The sequence below is a fragment of the Scomber scombrus genome, chromosome 7 (assembly GCF_963691925.1).
Source record: "Scomber scombrus chromosome 7, fScoSco1.1, whole genome shotgun sequence".
NCBI lineage: Eukaryota > Metazoa > Chordata > Actinopteri > Scombriformes > Scombridae > Scomber > Scomber scombrus.
This window is the reverse complement of record NC_084976.1, coordinates 3,999,746-4,025,145: the sequence shown is the minus strand read 5'-3', so window position 1 is coordinate 4,025,145 and position 25,400 is coordinate 3,999,746. Positions and strand designations below refer to the sequence as shown.

The 25,400-nt window shown below is 41.9% G+C and overlaps 1 protein-coding gene across 1 annotated transcript; it reads left to right on the top strand.

Annotated features, from left to right (window-relative positions):
- Positions 1–349: 349 nt before the first annotated feature.
- enpp2 (ectonucleotide pyrophosphatase/phosphodiesterase 2) lies at positions 350–24,990 on the top strand. The gene is made up of 25 exons (XM_062422375.1): positions 350–367; positions 1,131–1,236; positions 6,433–6,588; positions 8,248–8,373; positions 9,415–9,475; positions 9,647–9,744; positions 9,892–9,971; positions 10,170–10,289; positions 10,859–10,914; positions 13,110–13,175; positions 14,450–14,522; positions 14,784–14,892; positions 15,005–15,130; positions 15,698–15,729; positions 15,903–16,030; positions 18,125–18,200; positions 18,363–18,450; positions 18,536–18,705; positions 21,402–21,447; positions 21,597–21,736; positions 22,063–22,198; positions 22,910–22,987; positions 23,157–23,289; positions 23,416–23,569; positions 24,820–24,990. Exons 1-25 carry the CDS (start codon positions 350–352, stop codon positions 24,988–24,990), a joined length of 2,547 nt encoding a protein of 848 aa, XP_062278359.1.
- The last annotated feature ends 410 nt before the right edge of the window (positions 24,991–25,400 follow it).

The following is a 25,400-nucleotide window of genomic DNA, read 5'->3' as shown; positions in this document are numbered from 1 at the left end:
GTAAAGATAACTGTCCGAGTGTTAATACGCTGGCACCTGTGATTTAGGCTGTTTGGTCTGTCTCTGCATTTTATATTATTTCCCGCCCAATCTTTCGTTTCTTTTCTTTTCTTTTTTTTTTTTTTGTTCCTCCTGTGTCATCCAAATCTCAACCGAGATAAAAACCCTCCTCCAACCCAACACCTAGGAGAAGAATCCGGTCCGCTCCTCCAGCCTCCTCCCCCTCCCTTCACTCTTTCTCGCCTTCTCTTCAACGGTCCTCCTCTCTGGTGGTCCTTCACTTTCTGAGTCAGCATCACTCACTCTGCGACCTACAGCACAGGACTACGCTCAGCCCCGACAGAGGAACATGTTGCTGCACAAACTGGTACGGTAAGAACTCATGCAAACAAATTTGAGCTGCAGTGTACTTCAGAAATCAGATATTACCGTGCGTAATTTCATGCGCAATTACGCACGTAATCGTGTCTTTTGACAGTTTTCCTTATTCCTTATGGCCGAAAAGATTATCCTCAGGATTTTTTTTAGCTTTTTTGCTGAATTCCCCTTCCTCCTCTCTTTCCTTCCTTTTGCTGAGCATTTGCAAAACAATTGTAGATTCGTTTGTCATTTCCATGTGGCGAACGAATATCAAAGGCGATTGTTATGCGGCTGCGGGTGGTCCTCATTCACTTTGAAATACCTCCGCTGCAGTCTTGACAGGTCTTTAAGAAAACGCAGTCAACATTACTTGTGATAGAGAATTCCAATACAGAAAGACGAACTACTTGTTTGCTCATTACTACAAGTAAATGGCTGAGCAAACGCGTCAGTCATTTTGGAGCTTATTCTGGAGCAGAAGACTCAAACCCACGTGACTGTGGCATTTTGCAACAGTCTGCTAAGACAGGTGCTAGTGAAATGAAATCACACCAGCCAGAATACATGTGTAATATATCTTTTAAATAGCAATAAAGACCATGACAGTCTTATAAAAGCAATGAAAAGGTGCTGGTAATATCCAGTCTGATAAGTATGTTTCTCTGCCACAGTGCTGATTCTGTTATAGAAAGTGACCACATGACCTTTGATTAGGCTGTGCAGCACTTATATAAACAGCTGTTCTAATGTCACATATGTTATTTCTTCAGCTTGTGTGGGTCCTGTCAGTCCTGTGCAGCACTGACGTGTGTTTGGGGTTCGTCTACGACCGGCCCAAACGCTCAGGAGAGGACGGAGCTTCAGCCAGGGCAGAGTGTGAGTACGCTGTTCTTGTTACCAGGAAACACAAACACACACATACACACACACACAACATGTTTGAACCGCTCGACCCTGAGCCGGCAAGCATCCACACAAACTGAATCTCTTCAAGGTGGCTGTAACGGACTTTGACCTCTGACCTCTTTGTGGATCATAGACAGGAGAAAGTTCCCCATAAGGATCAGTTCAGTGTCTTATTGAAATAAGTGAGCACATGATTTGGACTGTGATCTCTGTCAGGTAAAAGCAAGTAGTCAGTGTGTCAGGTGTTGGAGGATTTTCCATTAGTGTGATGTCATTTCAGCGAAAGCAGCATATCCATCAGTCTAGGGTTAATTCATTCTTACATCATGTAATACACAGTGCGTTGCTCATGTCGTCGTAATACAAATAAAAGTGTACTTGCAGGTGTAGTCATTTCCTCTTAACACACTGTAACATTTTAATCATTTCAAGAACCTTAAAAAAAGTCTTAATAAGCGTCCCCCCCCCCCCCCCCCCCCCCCCGTTTCCCACCTTGTCAATCATCTCATGACCCTTGACATCCATCTTGGGACCTTTTGTGGGTTCCTGACCGCCAGCTCGGGAACCACGGATTTATAGAATGTTTAACTTACTGAACTGCGGCTGCGTCATGCTGCGTTGTAGAGAAAATAAAGTGTCCAAGCATAAAGTTTAACTGCAGTTCCGGCTCAAGGCAGATCAATAATCATTGCATCACACTAGTGCTGAAACGATATATATCAATAAACCGTCATTTTGATGAGCAATTCATTCCCATTTATCAAGCAAGAATGCCTGATGTGAGGATTAGCTGCATTCTTCTGTTTTATATCTTTGTTAACTGAATATTTTTAGCCTTTGGACATTTGAAGATAGAGAAATCTTGACTTTTGATTTTCTTTACTAAATGTTTTATGTGAACTGATGCTTAAACTCTCAGCCCTCATTATCACACTAAAAGTGTTGCATGGATGTCTGCTTTAAAATAAATGAGAACAATACAAACATGTTTAGGTAAATCAGGCTTTATGTGAAGCTTTTCAGAACTGTGTTTGACCCACATTAACAACACACATGTGTTCAGTAAACTACACTTTCATTCAGCTGCCAGAGTGTCTCAGCACAGGGGACGTGAAGTGTATGTTGGACGCACATTCATGTATCTTGGCCAAGTGTACGTAGGACAAGCCTAAAGCTACACTCCATGTCCAAGACACACGCACAAAACAACTTTTGAGGGATTTTTTTATTATTTTTTAACAGCAGTGTAAATCTCCAACTTTATGTGTGAGCTTCAAGTGCAATCAGTCACCTCAACGTCAACCGAGGTGACACACACACACACACACACACACACACACACACACACACACACACACACACACACACACACACACTCACACACACACACACAAACACTCACACACACACACGTCTCCAGGGTTTGCTGTCTCCAGGATGGCTCCTCTAAAACATGAACAACATGCAATTAGATGAGAGCTGAGTTTCCACCTCAGCAGCAAACGCAGCTCCAGAGGTATTTAGTCCAGCTCCGTTTATTTGCAGGCTTTACTTTCTATATGAAGTGTCTGCCAGCGCATACGAAATGAGCGAGCAGAGTATGTGGCGGAGGCGGCGGTGGTGTCGGGGGGTTACAACGGATCACTGTGACCATGCAAGCTTGCGATTGGGCAAGCCGGCGTGTGTAGGTGTGTGTGTGTGTGTTTTTTAGAGGAGAGAGAGTGTGTTTGTACTTCTCTACCTTGTGTCAATATTAAAGGAGCGTCGGGGCTCGTTTTCTGCTCCACATACTCGAACCCTGTCGGCATAAGAAGGTACTTTTCTCATGGAGCGTTACTCTGTGGTCATAGAGGCAGGTTACAGCAGCGGTTATGTACTTGCACTTTGGTTGATTTTTGCAATAGAAAAATGCATTTGTGCAAGAAAATGTGGTGTTTTATACCTTTTGTGGACACCCTTATATCTCCTTTTTGGGACGGAGACAGAAAAGTTCATAACAATTAAATACATCACACTATAGATCTCAATACATATGACATCATAGCATCTAATAATAATCAATCCCAGCTTGCGAGAGAAGCAGGTGAGCTGTAGTAGTGTGCCTTGCTCCAGTGCATTGAGCTGAAATAAAGTTCAATAAACTTAGCAGATGAGTAAAGCATGAATATTTTAAGTTGTTAAAATTAATTATTTTTAGCCCTGTGATGGACTGGTGACCTGTCCAGGATGTACCCTGCCTCTCACCCAATGACTGCTGGGTCATTGGGTGACCATCTGTAGGATGAACTGTATATGAATGATTTACCTGTGTTAATTCTAACACTGTTAATCTCATGGCTGTTGCCTATTTGAAGCAGATTTGTTTTCCACAAACCAAACTAAGTGATGGTCATTTAGAAATGATGTACTGAGGATATTCTCTTTAAAACTACAATAAGTGACTCAGTGAGAATTTCTTCCGCCTTACTCATCTTCTCTTGGATGCAAAACTAAAACAGATTTATAAAACTTATTCTTCAGTGAATTAAAAGACATAAACAAGCAAAACATATTGAAAACATGCAGGATGGAGGTTTCTGGCATAACTTCACCTACTTCCAAGGTGCATGGAGAAGGGAAAAAAGTAGCAACACCTGTAGTATATAGAACAACTTTATTAATAGACCAACACATTTCGTCTTACGGCCCGATGACGCTGATGAAGGCAGCAAGCTTTGACTTTTTTTGGTCTGCGGGTTTCACCAAGCAAATGAAATATTGGTCCTAGAATTAACATCGTGGAACAAAACTAACACAAGGTGGAAACTAATTGCCGATCCCTGCTTTAAAGATTAGTGTGTTGTAGGTCTCCTCCATTAACATTTAAGCAGGAGGAGGAGTTTACTTGTAAACAAAGGTTTAGGTTACTCACCAAAATGCATTGTGTGCAGTCTTGAGCTCTGACAAACATGTTGAATGCATTTCCCTCCTCATAAAACATTTCCAAAGCCACAATTTTTAAGTATTTTACATCCTTCCACATAAAAGACACTGAGGATTGTTTCTGTAACAAATTGTAAGACTACAGTCCCTAACACATCCCTCTTTAAGCTGACATTCTCATTATTCTAGCAATCAATTTCACAGAGCAAATTGAATTAACTGAACTTCACAAAAATGACATCAAGTATTGTTCCTTGTTGAACCTTCTTGGGTTTAAAGAACCACATTCAATCCCTTTTTTTTTAGAGTTACTTCTCTGGAAAAGTCCTGGAAACACTGGAAAGTTGTCAAAAGAAGAGTTTCACGAGCCGAGCTAAAGTTAATATTCCATCTCACGGAGCTAAGAGGAGCCTCTATGTTCTCCAGCAGGCCGAGACAAAGGACACACATAATATTTGACCTTTCGTCCACAGTGAGCGCAACAAAAGCAGGAGTGAGTCTCCCAGCAAAGAGGGTATTGATGCTGTACCACGCTGCTGCTGTGCCAACTAGCTGAGCTGCATAAATAATTTCAAGCTTAACACCTCACTTCCTCCGCATAGGGCGCACATGCACACGCTAGTGCCCTTGCAAAAACACACCCGTGCACATGTGTCGACACAGGAACACACAAAAACTCCTGTTGGCATCCTCTAGTCTTCACAGTGAGGAAGGTTGTTTTTTCACCAGCGGGCAGACAAGGAGCGTATTGTTAGCAAATGTAGCAATACGTCGAATCTGTCTCACTCTCACATCTCCAGGATGTCTTCAGTTAAGTCAGAGGGGGGTTCTCACACTGTGGATCGGGATCCAAAAAACGGCCAGTGTCTCTCTCAGTCCTAGACAAAAGTATTATTGTGTTTTGGAGAACCTGAGCGTCCCCCAGAGTGAGATAGAGTTACCACAGTTTGGATCCCAGGAGTAGATTTAAAGTGTTGGGTTTGGCAGTTATCATTAATTATCATTAAATGAGCCTGTAAAGTCAGACATCTAACTGCTGTCTTTTTAAGCTTACACACCACATTTCTGCTTCTTTTTCTTTTTTTCCCCACAGTAATATATGATACCGGCGTACTGTATTTATGACTGCGGCTCGGTATAAGTCGATGCCTTCAATTTCCTTCAAATATGTGTGAACACTGCAGCCTTTCTTTAGGTTTTGTGGCCCCATGCAGTTAACTTTAAAGACTCTTTCTTCTGATTGTAATATTGCACTCAGTGGACTAAGGCCAGAGCCTCCTCCCAGTTCACTGTTGATGTTCTGAAGTTAAATGTAAAGGGTGTTGAGTTCATGAACAGTGATGTTTTTGGGGTATTTTAAGGCCCGTCCACACCAAGAACTATAACAATAACTATTAAATATACAGTTTTAAAAGTGGTTCTAACTCATTTGGATGAGGGGCGTCCACACCCTCAACTATAACCACATCGACTATATATCATTGGGATCACTTTCAGAGTGATTTGCCACAGCGATGCACTTTTACACACTTGCTGATGTGGGTCAGGTCGGTTTGAAACATCACAGCAACTAGTGTCTGAAATACTTCTGATCAACACACTGAATCAGCAAACACCTGTGAACCCTTCTGCTTTTCTTTTTATTTCCTTGTACAACGTACAGCAGTAACAGCTCATCATCAATAATCAATTTCCATTAGCAGCAGACACAGCTGGAGCGTGTAGCATGTTCTTGACACCGCTGTTTACAGGACATTATAGGTCCATTAAGGTCCACAGATTAAAACGTATTAGAGGAGATGTGTATATGTCTCTGATCTTCGTCATTTGAAGTAAAGAATTTACTTTTCCTGCCTCTTTTCCAGGTGGGAAACTTAAAAATCTTACTCTACCTTTTTCTGTTGTGTGACTTTGTGATGCAGCAGTGTACCACCCCCCAAAAAAAGAACCCAAAGCAAATGCAAAGACAAAGCTCCAAGTTGAGTTGTTTTTGGTCAGACCCAAAATGAATGCAGCTTTTGCGGGTGTGTTATGGTGTTATGTCACCTGACAAAGACCGATTATGGTCAGCTGTGATGTATGCAAACCAAGCCGGACTGACTACTGTTGGATCTCGTGGTAGATAACTGCACTGACTGGAACAGGGCCTTGTGGGCAGAAATGGTTTCAGACACAGCAGGAAAATTGAAAAAAAAGAAGTGTATTTTTCTAAAAGATCTGCGTTTCTCTCGTTTCTTCCCCCAGCTCGCTCTGCGTCTCAGTACGTGCCTACCTCCGGCTCCTGCAGGAACAGGTGTTTTGAGCTGGTTGAGCTGGAACCGCCGAACTGTCGCTGTGACAACCTGTGTAAGACCTACAACAGCTGCTGCTCGGACTTTGACCAGCTGTGTCTCAGGACAGGTATTCATTACATCATCCTTTTTTCTCTTCGGTAGTTTAGTAGTCTGATCTGAAAGAGCACAGTTCAGCACATTAGACACACCGATCAATGTCTTGTTGTTATTAATAATGTCAGATATATTATTGTGATTTAATACCATATCAATGTATTAGAAAGCTTTTATTTGAATCCTTCATAAGTCAGTGTTTAACTTTACAGACATTCCTTAAGCAGAGAAAAACAGTAATTCACATTCTGTGATTTCATTTTCTAAAGAGAGATTCAGATCTAAAATTCCTCCCACATTCTTCATTGTTTGTTTTATAACAGAGGAAAGGAACTCAAGGTTGCTCCTGATGGGAGTAAGTCAGATCAGACAGGCCAAATAAAACACTGAGTTTTTCTGTCATTAAGCTGGAGGAAATCCTGGGACATCCGGAGTTTAATATTCATCAGGCGGTGAATTTTTTCCCCCAAAAATGGAAAATCAAACATCTTCTGACTTTTATATGCTGCTTATTTGCTTATGAAAGAAAATTATGAGTTGTGCTTGATTATTTTGGATCTAAATGTGTGTTTCTGTCCAGTTTTTTTTCTAGAAAATGATTTTTTTTTTTGATAATGTTCAATGAAAGAATGTTTGTTCTGGCCTCAGACTGCAGGTCTGAAACTCTGCTGAGGAAAAGTTATTATTGTCATTAGGAAAACCTTTTAATTAAGAAATATTCATGATAACTCCTCTCCTCTCCTCTCCTCTCCTCTCCTCTCCTCTCCTCTCCTCTCCCCTCCCCTCCTCTCCTCTCCTCTCCCTTCCTCTCCTCTCCTCTCCTCTCCTCTCCTCTCCTCTCCTCTCCTCTCCTCTCCTCTCCTCTCCTCTCCCCTCCCCTCCTCTCCTCTCCTCTCCCGTCCTCTCCTCTCCTCTCCCCTCCCCTCCTCTCCTTTCCTCTCCTCTCCCGTCCTCTCCTCTCCTCTCCCTTCCTCTCCTCTCCTCTCCTCTCCTCTCCCGTCCTCTCCTCTCCTCTCCTCTCCTCTCCCCTACCCTCCCTTCCTTCCCCTCCCCTCCTCTCCTCTCCTCTCCCGTCCTCTCCTCTCCCTTCCTCTCCTCTCCTCTCCTCTCCTCTCCTCTCCTCTCCTCTCCTCTCCTCTCCTCTCCTCTCCTCTCCTCTCCCCTCCCCTCCTCTCCCGTCCTTTCCTCTCCTCTCCTCTCCTCTCCTCTCCTCTCCTCTCCTCTCCTCTCCTCTCCTCTCCTCTCCTCTCCTCTCCTCTCTCAACATTTCCCTCCTGCTACTTCCAGTGTTGGTGGTCTGATTTTATGTCCTCTCATTCAGCTTGGTGGTCTTTGGCTTACCACCACCTCGCCACTGTGATCTTTCCTGTTGCCTGAAAACGATGATTTACTTGTTTTTATGCTCGTTTTTTACCCCGACGGTGTCGAATGCTACTGTAAGCTCAATGTTCTCGTCTTGCAACCTTGTCTGTGTTTGTCTGTAAAGTATGCAGCCAAACCACTGTTGCATTAATATATCAGCTTTCATTTCCCACCGCTTGTGGTTTCAGCAGTAATCCAGCAGATTAGTTGTGCATATATCATTTGTTTTTTGGAGGCTACAGTTTAATTTTTTGTTGATTCTTGTGAGAATCTTATTTGAATCTTTATTGTTTTGTCCTTCCTGATACAGAGGGAGGCTACGAGTGCAGTAAAGATCGGTGTGGGGAGACTCGAAATGAACAGCATGCCTGCCACTGCTCTGATGACTGTCTGGCAAGAGGAGACTGTTGCACCAACTATAAGACACTGTGTAAAGGTTTGCAACATTATCATGTATACATACAATAGAAAGGCTTTTGATATAGATTCACACTTGTCAGATGACCCAGTTTGACTGCATCTTATGTATTCCAGTTATAAAACAAGCTAGAGATCTTTATAATATATTAACACGTGTCTCTGGTGCAGCCTTACCAGCTTATTGTAACATGAACTACTCCAGCCACAGATACCGTAGACGACTCAGCCTTTTATTCAAAGCAAGATTTTGTCCAGTTACCTTTCTATGTTCTTACATTTGCCTGAATCAGCAGCTGTGCACATCTAAAATGTTGTGGAAAAGTGTTCGACTCTTTAAACATCATGTACCAAATGAGTTATATTTGTCGGTCTCGTTAATGCTAAAAGGTTGACAGTGATCATTATGACTGGCTAAACATAAATCATTTTTCTGTCTATACAGCATGTTGAGTGGTGGTTAAACAAACAGTTTAAAAATTGAATTTAAAATATATTTGCCTGAACCAACAACTATGTTGTCATTGGCAACAGCCATACTGCAGCCATAGACACAAAACAGGCTGTGAACTGTATACATTTCCATGCAATTAATGTATTTTTTTTTTAAAGTTATTAATAAATATATTCCTTTTTGAGTAAATGTCTTCTCATCTAAAAACATGGACACAGTTCCTGACTTGCACCTTAGCTTGTTGAACAAGCAAACAAAGAAAAGATAAATATACCCAGAAAAAACAGAAAAAGTGAACTGCTAATATCCACTAGCATGCTAGAGATCTATCACAAGTGAGCTTTCACTTTAAACAGCTTACTTACCCCCAAAATAGCAGCATCAGTTTAGACACTAACGGCTGGGTCTTCACTCAGTCCTTGGCTTGTCACAGTTAATAGACCAAGTTTGTGTACATGGCGTCTCTGTGCACCTGCTGGCTCAGCTGTCAGTCAAACACATACAGCAGCCTGTCGACTCAGAGAGTTGGAGCATATCTTATAGTATAACAATCGACTTATATGTATGAAATTCCTCTCAACCTCTCCTCTGATCGTGTTCTTTCAGGAGACACTTCATGGCTGCAGGATGAGTGTGAGGAGATCAAATCTGCTGAATGTCCTGCTGGGTATGTTTACATCTGAGTAGTAAAGAGATCTTTTTCCTGTGCCTATGTTCAAAAAGGAATCATCACACTCAAACTGTCTCTTGTTTTTCTAATTCCAACAACATGCTGTGTGTTTCCTCTTTTAAACTGTTTTTGCCACATATGTCACATATCTGAATGATCCGTGTGCAGGTTTGTGCGTCCACCGCTCATCATACTGTCAGTGGATGGATTTCGAGCTTCTTACGTAAAGAGAGGAAGCGCTGTCATACCCAACATCGAGAAACTCAGTAAGTATTTACTTCAGCTAGAGATCTCTACATTCATACTATGTTGCTTTGGTGATTTGTGAATCACCATTATTAACTGACTCATCGTATTCGTGGGAGTCTCTCTTCTAATGTAAGAATTTACTTTGCTTTATTTTCCTTTTTCAGGAACATGTGGGACCCATGCTCCATATTTAAGGCCTGTTTATCCTTCCAAAACCTTCCCCAACCTCTACTCACTGGCTACGGTATGACTCAGGAGTATAAAATCATGATTATATGATGATGTGATGAAGATTAGATTGCCCCCAGTGTTTACAGGTGTTAAGATACATGTTAGAATAGTATAGTAACATCAGTGTGAAGCTCAAATGAGGGCTGAGGCTAACTAACTATAGCTAAAGCTCAAGGACTAAGCATAATCTCAGTGTGATTTTGTTTCTCAGGGTCTCTATCCAGAGTCTCATGGGATCGTAGGTAACTCCATGTATGACCCGGTGTTTGATGCCACCTTCACCCTGAGGAGCCGAGAGAAGCTCAATCACCGCTGGTGGGGAGGACAGCCGGTGAGTTCTGTTTTTTTATCTTCTATCTCATCTGTCAGCATCATGTAGTCTTTCCTTTTTCACCATCTGTAGATCATCAGCAGTGTGTCCGCGGTATTAATAGCGAGCTGACGAGGGTTACTTTCGTTTCTCCTTCTCCTTTGATGATGGATAACTTTTGCATACGGCTTTGAAGATCAGTGTTATTCTAAAACTCATCTGTCGGGTCACAGACGGCCACCAGACGCGGGAGGGTCGTTCGCTTTTATTTTGAAGCCAACTACTGTAGAAATGGCAGAAGATCCAACAAATCAAGTCCGTTAGGCTTTATCATCTATTAAATAAGGTCAGATGTTGATATGTGATTAATAACAGCAAACTTAAGGAGGCCTTTTCCACTGTCTTGAACACTACCAGCCTTGGTTTTGTATCATTTACAGGAACAGCTGTAGCGCACTGTTCACCGTGACCTTGGTTTCCTCACATCGATGTTGTTGTTTGTGTCCACGGTAACAACAGCTACAACAGTATCCTCATAAACTATGTCAGACCGATAAAAATAACAAGACTGTACTGTTTGTTTCTCCTAGATCTGGATCACAGCGCTCAAACAGGGAGTGAAGGCTGCCACCTTCTTCTGGCCTGTGTAAGTATGCACACACACACACACACACACACACACACACACACACACACACACACACACACACGCATTTCAAGCATGCATAAGTGGTTGCCAAAACCTGCATTTATTGTTGTGATGCTTGTCATTAATAATAATGATAATAATAATAATAATAACAATAATAATGAATTTTATTGATAGGTGTCTATCAAAGTACTCAATGACACCTTACAAGACACACATAAAAACAACAATAGTGCATCAAACATCATAAAATCAGCAAACACTGAATTGGATAAATACTAATAGATAAACATGAATGTGATTACATAGTCAGTGTGAAACAGAATATGCCAGTCATAATAAGTGTGTACTCAGGCAGAGGAGACACAGTCAGAAATGTGAATGCCTGGTGGGAGGGAGTTCCAAAAGCGGGGGCCAGAGTTAAGTTGGCAGATGGGGGCAGAGAACTGGATGGCAGAGGAGGATCTAAGAGTGGGAGGGTGTTTAGATATGGAGAAGCTCACAGTCGGATCTGCTGCCACTGATAACTGGGGGTTGAGGGGCCTTCCTTGCTCAAGGGCACCTCAGTGTTGGTGATGGGGAAGCCACCACTGCTTTTTCACTTTCCCCACCCAGATGAATCTTGCTTGTCTTGGGATTGCACCCACAACCTTTTTCTCACAAACTCACTTCTCCCCCCCTGGCCACCACTGACCTGCACCTTTGCTTTTCCTGCTGTGACACATTAAAATGTCTAAATGAGAAGAGCTGATATGGATCCAGTGTCTTTCTCACAGGCAGTTCTGCTGGTCCACTGTACCAGCCTGTCATAATTATCATCATCGACTTGCTCTGTTGTTCTTTCCATGTAAGAACCCACTGAAAATTAGCCAGGACTGAGATCTGATGTGGTGCCACCTGAGCTCATATGGCATTGTCATCACCTGTCCAAACAAACTCTCTCCACAGTTTAAACAAATATCCTTAGTGTGAATGTATATCGTTAAAGACCACTGCGTATGCATTTCAGGAATTGTAAATGATTTGGAGGTGAAAGTCGGCGGAACATGCCCGCTCATGTTCCTGCCGCTGCACCGAACCTATAGCCTGTCCAACACAAAGTAGCCCACATTTATCAGCACAGAGCGGGCTTTGATGGAGCGGGAGGCAGATCTCAGCAGAGAGATGGAGTTGGGCTGTTTTTACAGCAATTTGTGCAAATGGGCCTGTTTACACTCTGCAGGATTCAGCTGTGAAGTGGGGTCGTAGACGTGCCACTCTATAGAACCGTGGGGGCCAACGTGTGGTTTACAGTACTTTTTTTAAACTTGGAACTGACAGAGATGTGTAACAAAAAGAAAGAGAGAGAGAGAGAGGAGTGTGTACATGACAGGGGGGGCAGAGGATGGATGTATGGCTGAGAAAGCCATCATATCGTTTAATGTTATAGTACAACTGTGAGGATTGGCATGGTAATGGGGACCAGGGGTTGTTGCTTAATGACTGGCTGACTGGTTGAAGGTCTTACGTTGGGTTCAGCTTTCTGGGAGGTCGCCCCCCCCCCCCCCCCCCCCCCCCCCCCCCCCCCCCCCCCCACACTCCACCTTAATCACAACCAGAGAGAAAGAAGCGAGAAGAAGAAAGAAAGGGAGAGTATATGAAACAGCGGGAGAAGGTGAAAATGTTGTCAAAAGTGTGAACATAGACAAAAGCAGAGAAAGAAAGAGAGCAGACGTGGAAAGAGAAGCCTGCTGTCAAGTGTTAACGAGGTTTAACCACACCTTCTGGTTCCTCCATGCCACCCCCCCATTGCCTCGTACATCAAGCCCCATTTCGGGGCCTCGGTGTTGGGCTTGATCGTTGACAGCTGTGGAGTGTATGACAGCCAGCTTCCTGGTTGGTGGCCTCATCACTACACAAGCAGCCTTTGACTTTCAGACACTTTAAATTTGTTCTAACCTACAACTCTTGACTTTATGAGGCTCTTTGACAGTTAAAGGATCAGTTTGGAGTTGAATTGTTCACAAGGGCAGTAGGGTAACCAGTCTGTTACCATATCTCCACGTTTACACATTTGTTGTCACTCTATTAAGTGTATATGGGAACACCTTTAGTTGCCTGCAAGCATCAACCAACATGGTCTGTCATTGTGTGTGTGTGTGTGTGTGTGTGTGTGTGTGTGTGTGTGTGTGTGTTTGTGTTTGTGTTTCTAGTGCTATCCCAATGGAGAGGCGGATACTGACCATGCTGCAGTGGCTCCACCTCCCTGAAGGCGAGAGGTGAATTCCATCTGTCGTTTCTCTATCTGCTTCATGTTTGTCTTTCATCTTACTGTTTGCTTTCTCTGTCAACATCTGCAGCCACAGATATATGATGTTGTACCACAGTGGGATGTTCAAAATGAAAATATATAGTCATGTTCATTCATTATCAGCTTATGTATTTTCTAATTGGTTGACGCTGACACTCAAGTTAAACAATATTTGATTATGTGAAGGATTCCTTACATCTATAACTTTAACAATAAGCTTCTTCAAGCTACACAGGAGCACTAATCACAGCTCACTCTCTTTAAATCACTTCTCCTGTGTGAGAATCATAGCTGACTCGTGCCCCTGTTTACCTTCTGATATTCACCTTGCTTGCTCCCTGCCAGGCTCCACTGATACTGTACATACTGTACATGTGACTGTGTTTGACTTGCAATTACAAGACTTTGCTCACTGATGATAGAAATCAGACTCAGACTGTGTGTGTGTGTGTGTGTGTGTGTGTGTGTGTGTGTGTGTGTGTGTGTGTGTGTGTGTGTGTGTGTGTGTGTGTGTGTGTGTGTGTGTGTATGGACAGAGACAGTTGAAATGACAGGAAATGTGGGGAGAGAGAGTCAGAGAATGAAATGCTACAAATATCAGCTGCCAGAATCCACCTCTAATAGTACTGCTATTGATGCCTGTGTAACCACTACTCTATCTGCCAGTGCCGATGATAAACTCCCACTGCTACCACCACCAGACTACTACACCACTACTATTAATACGGTCTTTAGTTTGTGCCTCTCATGAATTATCATTACATCATTACATTACATTCAGAGTCACAGAGCTAAGCATCAAGCATAAGCATCTTTTCTTTTTCTTTTTTTTACCTCAATGACACTCGATGTGTCACTGAATGTATTGATAATGGATGAGAAGCACAAGGTTTGCTGCTATTAGTACTTTTACTCCTACCTTTACTAGTTACGGTCATGCTGCTGCTACTATAACTATTACTAGTACCTGTATTGTTGACCTGCCACCCAGCTGATCCATAATACAGTCAGCTGCCAGGAAATACACCCTATCGTCCCTGTGGCAGCATCATTGCACTGGATTCCAATTAAATAGACAGTTTTTCGATTTTACCCAGAATAACTCGTTACCATCTAAACCCCATGATGCACTCTTAGTGTCTTTTCGCTCTATCACTTTGTATTATTAAAATTGTTATTAGTGATTATTACTGTCACCACAACTACCACAAACCCATCTCCCAATTTGACTTCTGGTTCCAGGCCCTACGTTTACGCCATGCACTCTGAACAACCAGACACATATGGACACAAAATGGGGCCAATGAGTGCCGAGGTGAGTATTGTGTCTTTATCTGTGTGTATACAGGGATGTGTGGATATGCATGGAAAGCACATGCTTAAGCACATGTAGTTCCTGTGTGTGTGTGTGTGTGTGTGTGTGTGTGTGTGTGTGTGTGTGTGTGTGTGTGTGTGTGTGTGTGTGTGTGTGTGTGTGTGTGTGTGTGTGTGTGTGTGTGTGTGTGTGTGTGTTATTTGTATCATAACAGCATCATACACACACTCAGTGGACGATGATTCCCCTCATGTGTTCCAGCTGAATAATCCTCTGAGGGTGATCGACAGAGTCATCGGCCAGCTGATGAACGGGCTCAAACAGATGAAACTGCACCGCTGCGTCAACATCATCATGGTGGGCGATCATGGTATGGACGCACACACACACACACACACACACACGCACACATACGCACACATGCGCACACATGCGCACACATGCACACACACACCCTCACTCATCTTCTCATGTGTTCTCAGGTATGGAAGAGGCTCACTGTGATCGCACCGAGTTCCTCAGTAACTACATGAACAACGTCGATGACATCATCCTCATCCCTGGGTCTCTAGGAAGGATACGCTCCAGATACCCCAACAACCCCAAATGTGAGTGACCCAGAGAAAAGCTTAGAATGAAGATATTGCATCCTGTTTTGCACAAGGATGTTTTTTTTATTTGACTTGTTTTCTTTTTCTTGTTGTTGGTGTTTTTTTGTTTTTTTTGTCTTGTCATTTTTCACTTTAAATGTGACATTATTTAGCACATCTTTACTCTTTTTCATGCAGACTGCTTCACCGTTTTCTCAGCTTTTGGCCTGTTCGACTTTCATCAGTCAACATGGCACTAATCATAATGATTTATAGCCTGTGATCTGATCATTGGCAGCGTGTACAGTACTTTCAGTGGCTACCAGTGGAACATTGTTCTAAATGTACTATGCCAGACTAAAGGAATGGTACAACTTAACCTAGTTTTGTCTTGTTCTTGTAAAAAAAAAAAAGTGTCTACACTCATTTGTCCTACTAACCTACTTCTTAGAGGCACAAATATTGTGAGTTATTTCTGAGAGAATCCTGTTAAATACATACAGTGTTGCTTTGCTGTGAAAATGCTTGATGTACTTTTCAAGAGATGACAACTGCTTTACACCAATTTTCACCTTTTTTTTCCAGATGACCCTAAGGCTGTTGTTGCAAATCTAACAGTAAGTACTAACTTTGCATGAAAAAAAAGAGAAATTGTGAGTCATTTAAAAATAACAGATGGAGATTTAATAAAAAAGATTTTTACGATTGCAGAGCCAAGATAGCTGTAAATCTATCATCTCTTTAATGGTGGTTCTCAGATCAAAATACCAAAGCTTTTTCTTCTTTCCAGTGTAAGAAATCAGAGCAGCACTTCAAGCCATACCTAAAGCAGCACCTGCCCAAGAGACTGCACTACGCTAACAACCGACGCATTGAAGATATTCACCTGCTGGTGGAGAGGAAGTGGCATGTTGCCAGGTACAGGTACAAAAGGAAGAGCAAAATTACTATATATGTATATTTGCATTTCCTATAATACATTTACTCTATGGTAAACTAGACAGCAATAAAACCTTCTACAGCTTTAATATGCCAGTGTAGGTCCAGCTGTTGCAGTGAAGGTGTGAGGTCCTGGTTATTGATGTGCATATAAACTTCAGTATTCATGGTTCAAGTTGCACAATTTCACATTTTACTGCACATCTTGCTCTACTTAAAAACACATTTAATGTCAACATGGGCTATCAACGCATCATTAACACGTGTGGTGCTGAGAGGTTTTAACATTTGCTGTCCTGAGCCACACTCGTGTTGAAAAAAAAAAGCCACATTTTTTTTTACTGAAAGTGAAGTTGGTGAATTGTTAATGATATGCTAAAAAGCTCTCTGACAGCTGTTTGATGTAGAGCAGTGAGAAGTCTCACTGCACTGATTCAGTGACAAAGTCAACATGAAGTCATCAAGACTGGAAGTGAAAACAAACCACTACACCTAACAATGTGTGTGTGTGTGTGTGTGTGTGTGTGTGTGTGTGTGTGTGTGTGTGTGTGTGTGTGTGTGTGTGTGTGTGTGTGTGTGTGTGTGTGTGTGTGTGTGTGTACACGTTCATGTCAATAACAGTCTCCTTGCAAGGAGCTGTCATGCCCTTATGGTTGGTGAACCGTGGGAGAGCTACATTCTGTCTCACATGTACACACTCTCCCTCTCACTCACTCACACTCACTCACACACACACACACACACACACACACACACACACACACACACACACACACACACACACACACGCAAGTCTCTAAATGAAAGAGATCTTTGAGGTTCCTGTGCAGCTCCGATATACAGACAGGCTAATCGTTGGCACCGTAGCTGTGAGTGGAGTGTCGGAGCGTTTACACACACACACACACACACACACACACACACACACACACACACACACACACAGACACATACACACACACACACACAGGCACATATACATTAGTCAATGTCAGAGTAGATCCCAAACCCACTAAAAGTTAACACCAAATGAAACACTGAGTTCGTCTCATTTCCCCGTCAGCTAGTCATTTACATTTTTAAGATGCTTGTGGCTTCACCCCCTGCAAACGCACATCCGTACGCACACACACACACACACACACACACACACACACACACACACACACACACACACACACACACACACACACACACACACACACACACACACATACACACATACACACAAACACACACATACACACAAACACACACACACATATTACAGTATATAACTGGAAGTAGTGTTTTAATGGACACTTAATAAAAAGTGGCTGTTTTTCAATTAGAGGTCCCTGGCTTGAAGTGTGTGAAGCCGTGGTTGTCCTAAGCTGCAGTTCAACTTAATGTAATACCACAGTTTAACCCTTAAAGGTGCAGTGTGTACAATTTCGTGGCATCTAGTGGAAGGAACTTGGCAGAAATGGAATATAATTTTCATAAGTATATTTACTTTACCAAGATTGTCGTCACAAAACGGTCTTTCTTTGTCAAATTCCTCAGCTGAACACAGTTTTACTCTAAAGAACAACAGGTGGACAACTTCCAGAATGGAAGAGGAAATGTTAACATTTTAGTTTTGCAGTTTAAACATTCAGCAGATTACATGTAGAGATTCAAAATGCTCTATATTGATGATAATTAGATTGTTGTTTGTTTTGAAAGAATATATCCTTATGACACAGATACAGAACCAGACCAATCAGCAGTCTTGTAATACTGGTCTTCATAAGGACCTCCAGGTAGATCTCACAGCCTGCAGGAAAGCTGCACATTGAAATAAATGATGCTGTCTCACAGAGAACTCCTCTCACTCTCCACTTACTGTGAGTGTACTGGCCATGTGTTAAAAGAAAGAAGTGTTTATAACAAGCTAATGTAAAAGCCTTAAAGAAGGGGATGTCACATGACTTGTGCAGCAGCAGCTGGTTTACTGGGATGACCAAACAGAAGTGTGACAATCTGATATATAGAAAAGCAGAGCTCACCATAAAAGGGCATCAAACCAATTCTGTATATCTTTCATCACAGGAGAGTCCCTGAAGGGAAGAGGCACTGTGGCTTCGCTGGTGATCATGGATATGACAATAAGATCAACAGCATGCAGGTACTCTTTGTAATCTTTAATGATTCTTTAATGATTCGCTACTTCATTTCAGTTTTCAAACAGGAGCATCCTCTCTGGAGTATTAAGACTTAAAGCTAATACAATATGTTGTTAAATACTGTGACAAATCATGTGAGGTGTGCCATCCACTTTCATTTACAGACTATATTCTTGGGGTATGGACCTACATTTAAATTCAAGACTAAAGTTCCAGCCTTTGAGAACATTGAGCTTTATAATGTGATGTGTGGTAAGACATATTTTGTGTTTCTTATTCTAATCAAACATGAATTTGTTGAAGGCTTGAAGTCAGAATATGTTTCTCTCGCTCTCAGATCTTCTGGGTCTGAAACCCGCCCCCAATAACGGAACCCGCGGTAGTCTGAACCACCTGCTGAGAAGCCCCCCCTACAGACCCACCATGCCAGAGGAGGTTTCCAGGCCGACCGCCTCCGGTCTCGTTCCCATGGGAACAGACGACCTGGGCTGCAGCTGTGACGACAAGGTCAGTCATGATGAGTCAGTGGCAGACCTGGGCCCAGCTTCCTGTACAGTGGACAGCTGAAAGGAATACTAGATTTTAGGAGATTGGCTCGTCAGTCGGTTTACTTATGTTACTGATGGCTACAGGAACCTGGTCTTCATCACCTGCAGTGGTACTCCATACTAACACCTTACCATAAACACATAGATTTAAGTGAGGTAGCTAGTAGTTATTTAGCATTCAAAACTTAGTTGTAGCAGCTGTAAAGCTAAAAAAAAGAAGTAATTATGTGTAATAGAAAACGTTATGAATACTATATAACAGAGAGATAATACCAGTTCATTACAGCTTGGATCTAATTTTCAATTAGTCAAAAGTTTGACATTGGTTCTATTGGTTGTGATAATATTGGGATCACATAAATAACTGTTGAGCTCCATGCTGTGTCATTGCTAAAAATGAGTCTGACAACAAAAGAAATGGCACATTCCGGTCATCTCTCTACTATTATATAAATATATATGCACAAAAAAATGACCCCAAACTGTCTGTTATGAACATCCATCAGTTTACAGACTCACTTTGTGGTTCAGCCTTTTTTATTTGTAGCAATGCCTCTGTGTAAATAAGCTCAGCAATTACTTTGGTGGCTATAATGTTATCAGAACTGATAGACACAATTGGCAAAATAACAAAAATAAACCAGTTTCAGTCCCTTAAAAAAATCTTAGTGATAAACATAGTGTAGTGTAAATAGTTAACATGGAGCACCAGAGCTAGCTATGATACATGGATACTTTTGGTATAAATTGCATGTTTGCATCATTTTTAGGTAAGCTGATCAATGAGCCAATCTCCTAAAATGTAATCCTTTAATGTGATGATAATGATGACTGGACAACTTTTTGACTCTTTGCTACATGGCAGTTTTGCTACGATAAGGTTTGCTACTGTCACTTTCATTAGCTTATATAAACGATCAAATAAAAATAAAACTGCCAGTCAGCATGTTCTCAAACAGTTTCCTGTATATCATTACCTCCTGGGTTGCAGCTCCTTATGTAACAGCTCCCTCTTCTGTAATTACAGTCAAATACAAATTACACCAAACTTCCCCCGGAGTCAAATTAAACCCTTACAAAGCTCAACACAGCATGACTAACCTGACTGTGTTGCTGGCCACAGTCCAATCATTCACCTTCTCCCGACTGGGTTTGGCCTTGTCACATTGGTGGATCCGGTTTCACCATGAGACCGCTTAACATCTCCCGAAAGGCAGCACAGCTCAGTCTCTGTGTGTACTTGCAGTGTCAGTATAACCACCAACTGTATTTAGTAATACTTTCATATTACAGATATGGGGGAGAGCTGTAAGGAGCAGCTTAACAAAAACATCTGTGCATTCAGTGTGTTGACTCCATGCTGAGATGTTGAGTCAATCATTGGATGGAGATGAGGTGAAACATGAGGGATCATTTGATTTAACTCATCGTGCATGTGACCTGTTGACTTTATTGGTTGCTAAAAGCGATATTTAACACCAGCCACTCCTCAAAACTGTCATCCATCATCACTGGCTGCTCCTTAGTCATCAATATTAATGTTATTCTATTTGTCTAAGAGTAATGAGTTGTGTACAAGCCTGATGTTGAGGAACAAACCATCACAGTTGAACTCTTGTTAGCTCCAATTTTGAGGTGAGATTGTTTTGATGCATCATTTTTGTAGAAATCATCTTAATATCATGAATAATTATACTAAAATGTTTGGCCTCCTGAGGCATCAGTACAGATCCTCTCACCAGACAGTGACTGCTGTTTTATATGTGTCTATTTTTCATAAGAAAATGCAGTGGGGCAGTTCACTCACATTTTTATATTACTTTATTTCAAATGCAAAAAGAAAGAAAAAGAAAATTGATGATTTAAGCACAGATCACCGTCTACTGGCAGCTTCACTTTGTTCCCAGCAGCATTCAGTTACCATTAATGGATTTAACTGGTGTTTTCATGAGGTGGGGATACTGGGATAAGTTGGTCTGAGTGTGTGTGTGTGTGTGTGTAGCAGCTCTTTGCCCTGTGAGGTGACTTTTGGCAGCAGTGCATTGATGGCACAGGAAGTGACTGGAGGGAGTTTGAATACAGATGTTTTTATTGGGAATTTTTCATAACTTTCTATGTCTTTCTTTTAAATACGTCTTTTTACACAGCAGTCTTGTCAAAAGAATCATCTACATGGGTCTATCATCCATGGTTATTCGATGGTTTGTGTCTGTATATGTGTAATCGTGTATTGAAATAACTGAATGCTCTGTTGTATCTTTAAAAGCTCAAATAACCTTGTTGCCTCTTTGCTTTCTGCTGCAGAGCCGGAGCCAATTCACCCTCACTTGAGTCAATTCACTGAAATAAAACTACCTAACCAAAAGACTTTTCATCCAGGTTTAACATTCTCAGTTGACTACCTTCTCAGTGTAGCATTTGTGGAGGCCTAATTGAATTTGCTGGCACTGGGGGGTGAATTCGACCCGGCTCTGCTCTGCAGTGTTTCACTTCACCTCTACTGTGTTTGTGATTCCCATGTAGATCTCTGGCAAGAGATTGTTTCAATCTCCGATCTTTTTGCAGTTGCGTGTAAAAAGTAGGGGCCAGAGAGGTTTGAAAGTGACCCTTGTACGAGGCTATAACCTGGAGTCACTCTGGCTCTGTCTCTTACAGAACAAAGTGGAGGAGCTAAACCAGCGACTGAGGCAAGCTATGGATGGTCAGTCTGTCCTGATGCTATGAATCATCTTCAAATGTTCATGCATGTATAATGGCTCCTGTTTTTTTTTTTTTTTCAGTTTAAAGTGTATGTTTTATGTATGTTTTCAGTTTAAAGTAAATGTATGTTGGTTGCTGTTCCTCTCTCAGACAACAGGAACCTGCCGTATGGTCGACCTGCTGTACTCTACCGAACCAAATACTCCATCCTCCACCACAGTGACTACATCAGTGGCTACAGTGAGGCTCTCTCTATGCCTCTCTGGACGTCATATACCGTCAGCAGACAGGTACTGTGCATCCTTAACCTGTCAGCAGTCAGCAAAGGGAAAAATGTCTTATTACACAACATCAGGAAACTCACATATGATTAGAAGATTTTTAAAGTTGTGTCTAATTAATGACTCAGTTTTGTGCTTCCTGTGCTTCAAGCTCCCTCTGCTGGTAAAAATTGAGTATTACATCTTAGCTCTGTTGTAAAAATTAAAACTAGTATAAAAGTCATCATACTTCACATATAACATTGCAGCCATGTAGCCAAACACTGTGTAATGTCTGTTCATTTTCTGTCCTGTGTATGTATGTGTGTGCGTATGTGTGTGTGGTCCTCCTCTAGGTAGATGTGTCTCCTCTGCCTGAAGCGCTGTCTAACTGTGTGAGACCTGATGCCAGAGTCCCTCCAGCCTACAGCCAGTCGTGTACCAACTACAGAGCAGACAAACAGATCACCTACGGCTTCCTGTACCCACCACGTAAGTAACCACACCTGCTGCTCTGTCCCACCGAGCTAGGACATGTTCACAGTTTTTCAGGTGTGTGTTAAACTAGCAGTCAGGTGTCCATATGAACAGTAAAATAAATTTACCTCTCCTGTAATCATTCCTCCTGTTCATATGATTATTAAAAGATCTTCTTCAAATGTTCTTTCAATGGAAGTGATGGAGGACAAAATCCACAGTGAGTCCACACACTCATTTAAAAGTAGATATGAAGCTTCTATTCAGCTTCAGCAGTGTGAGTTAGTCATATCAAGTGATATCTGACACATTTACAGTCTTTATAGCATCACATTCCCTCTTAGTGTTCCCCTGTTGAGCTGTGGTGGAAGTCTAGTAACAAAAAGAAGAACCTTGACTCATTTGGACGCTGAAGCTTCATTATAAGCTTCAGATCAACTTTTAAATACATGTTTACACAGAAAGAGGACTGTGGATTTATTCCTCCATCACTTACATTGTAAATGCATTATGAAAAGATCTTCTAATGGTCAGTATGAACAGGAGGAATGATAACATGAAGAAAAACACACTTAATGTTCATTTGGGCTCCTGACTGTTGTTTTAAGACAGACTTGAACACTTGTGAACCTGTCCTTTAAGGCTTTTTTTTCCTTTTTTAAATTTGAGAACATTACTATACTGGAAATACAGTTTAATAATCAAAGGTTTTTTCTTTACTGACAGAATTATCCTCAGGCATGGACAAAAAATATGATTCTGTACTCATCACCAACACCGTTCCCATGTATCCTGCCTTCAAGAGTAAGTCTTTATTCTGGAGTTACGTCACTGCTAAAAACCCTGTATCTCATCTCAAGACCTTGTATCTCTCTAATTTGAGGAAGCCAAATGATCAAGCAAAATGCATTCCCTTGTTTCTCTGTACCCTCACACCCCTTTCTTGACTGTCTCTTTGTTCTACTTCTCTCAGGAATATGGGTTTACTTCCAGAGAGCGCTGGTGAAGAAATATGCCACGGAGAGAAATGGGGTGAACGTCCTCATTGGACCTATATTTGACTACAACTATGATGGTGTCAGGGACTCAGCTGACAAGATAAGAGAGTAAGAATTCATACTTCACCTCTAATGCTACCTGAATACAGGATGCACTCAAAACAAAAAAGATCGATTTAACATATAGGCTGTTAGATAAGGTTTATCCAGTTTTCTTTTTGATCTTGATTGTAGGCATACAAGTGGAAGTATACCCATCCCCACGCACTACTTTGTGGTCCTGACCAGCTGCTTAGACTTCACACAGGCTGCAGACTCGTGCGGTGGCCCGCTCAGCAGCGCCGCCTTCATCCTGCCGCACAGATCCACCAACGACGAGACCTGCAACGTAAGGAACAGCGTATCTTTAAATGCATGATGACCATTTTTCAGTAGCATCATTTTCTGAGTGCAGTGTAATATGAAGCTGAAATTGTAAAACAACCATGTTCAGCTTTAAGGAAAGTTAAGTGCTAAGACTGATGATGTGCCTTCATGACAAGCAACAGTTTATCTGTTTTACCAACACTTAAGTACAGTATCTCCAGCCATAGGTTTGTGTACAGGCACTATGCTACCCAACCTGACTGTGGAAAGACCCCGTGAAGTGAAGCACAGTCACAAGCTCATGGCTGTCGTGTGACAAGAAATAGTTCCCGCCCCCTAACTCTATCTAAAACTACAAACTTTTGATTTTACATTAGAAAAGAACAGGATATAATGTGTTTAATTAGTTAGTAAAGGGTACTCCCCATGAAAAGCCAGTATATTCTATCAGGTGCTGGTCGGTCACACTAACATCTTAAGTGAAAAGTGAAAATACTGTGACTCGCCTGCAGCTTCCTCAGATTCACTCAGCAAAATGACACAAGCACACACACGGGTGTCATAAATACATTCAGGTCACATGGCCGACCATCACAATCAAAGCGGATACAGCATCGATAATCTGCTACACAAAATACATCCCTCAAATGATAAGATTAGGTCAACGCTACACATGTATATACTTAACAAGAAAATGATAATAATAGACTTCTGTAAACAACTAACTGAATAAGATAAGTGACATTTCTTAAGCCTATAGGTCCAACAGCTGTCCTTCAACACTGCTAAATGTGATTGGTGAGTGTCAGGGGACCTAGTGGCTCATCTCAGGGTCCAAATGACCTGTGGAGAGAAAAGCACAAGTTAATATTTACATATTACACAGAAGAGCTCAAATGAGGTGTTTTCATTAATATTAACTTGTGTCTTTAATTTTGACTTTTCATGTTAAATTAGTTAGTTGGTGTATTTTTCATTTTGTTAGCTACCTGTTTGCTCCTGCTGCCAGTCTTTATGCTAAGCTAGTTAACCCTGTACTGACCATCTCCATACTTAATGCACAAACATGAGATTTAGGGGCTTAGGGTTATGAGGAGGGTTTCACAGTCACTCACTGTTTCACTCACTTAAAAAACAACCTTTATTTTAGTTTCTTATTTACAATGGCCACCTGGAACATGCTAGAAGACACTTGAAAAAGGGGGAAAAAGGGGGAAGAAGGGTGGAGGACAAACCTCTAATAACTTTGTTCTCCTCACTGCCTCCCTGCAGAGCTCAGAGGAGGAGTCTCGCTGGGTGGAGGACCTGATGAAGATGCACACAGCTCGGGTCAGAGACGTGGAGCTCCTCACAGGCCTGGACCTGTACCGCAGAACCACACGGAGCTACACTGAAATCCTCTCCCTCAAAACCTACATGCACACCTACGAGAGCGAGATCTGATCTCCGCTGGCTCCGTTCACTTTAACGTCTTAATGAGATCTTATTCAACCGTGGTGGATGCATGTGGTACCAGGAAGATTACACTGACCTTACGCCAGCCGTAGCTCTGGCTGGATGACGTGGCTGTCGTACGTAGCCGTGTCGTGGCCCTTTCACTGAACATTTAGTTTAATCCTTTCATCTGTTAAGATACAGTTTTTAACACCACTGAGCCACTAGTTGTGGTAGTAGCCGCTGTCATTACTTCAGTTTAGCAGTAAAGCAAAACAGGGGCCGTGCTCTGTTTCATGTTTTGCACTCCGATTCAATGAAACAACAGAGCTAGATGTTATGCTGGCGTTCTGAAACGCAGCTTAGTTTGTCATTTTTAGTATGCAAGAAAAATCAAGAGTTTAATTGAAATCCATATC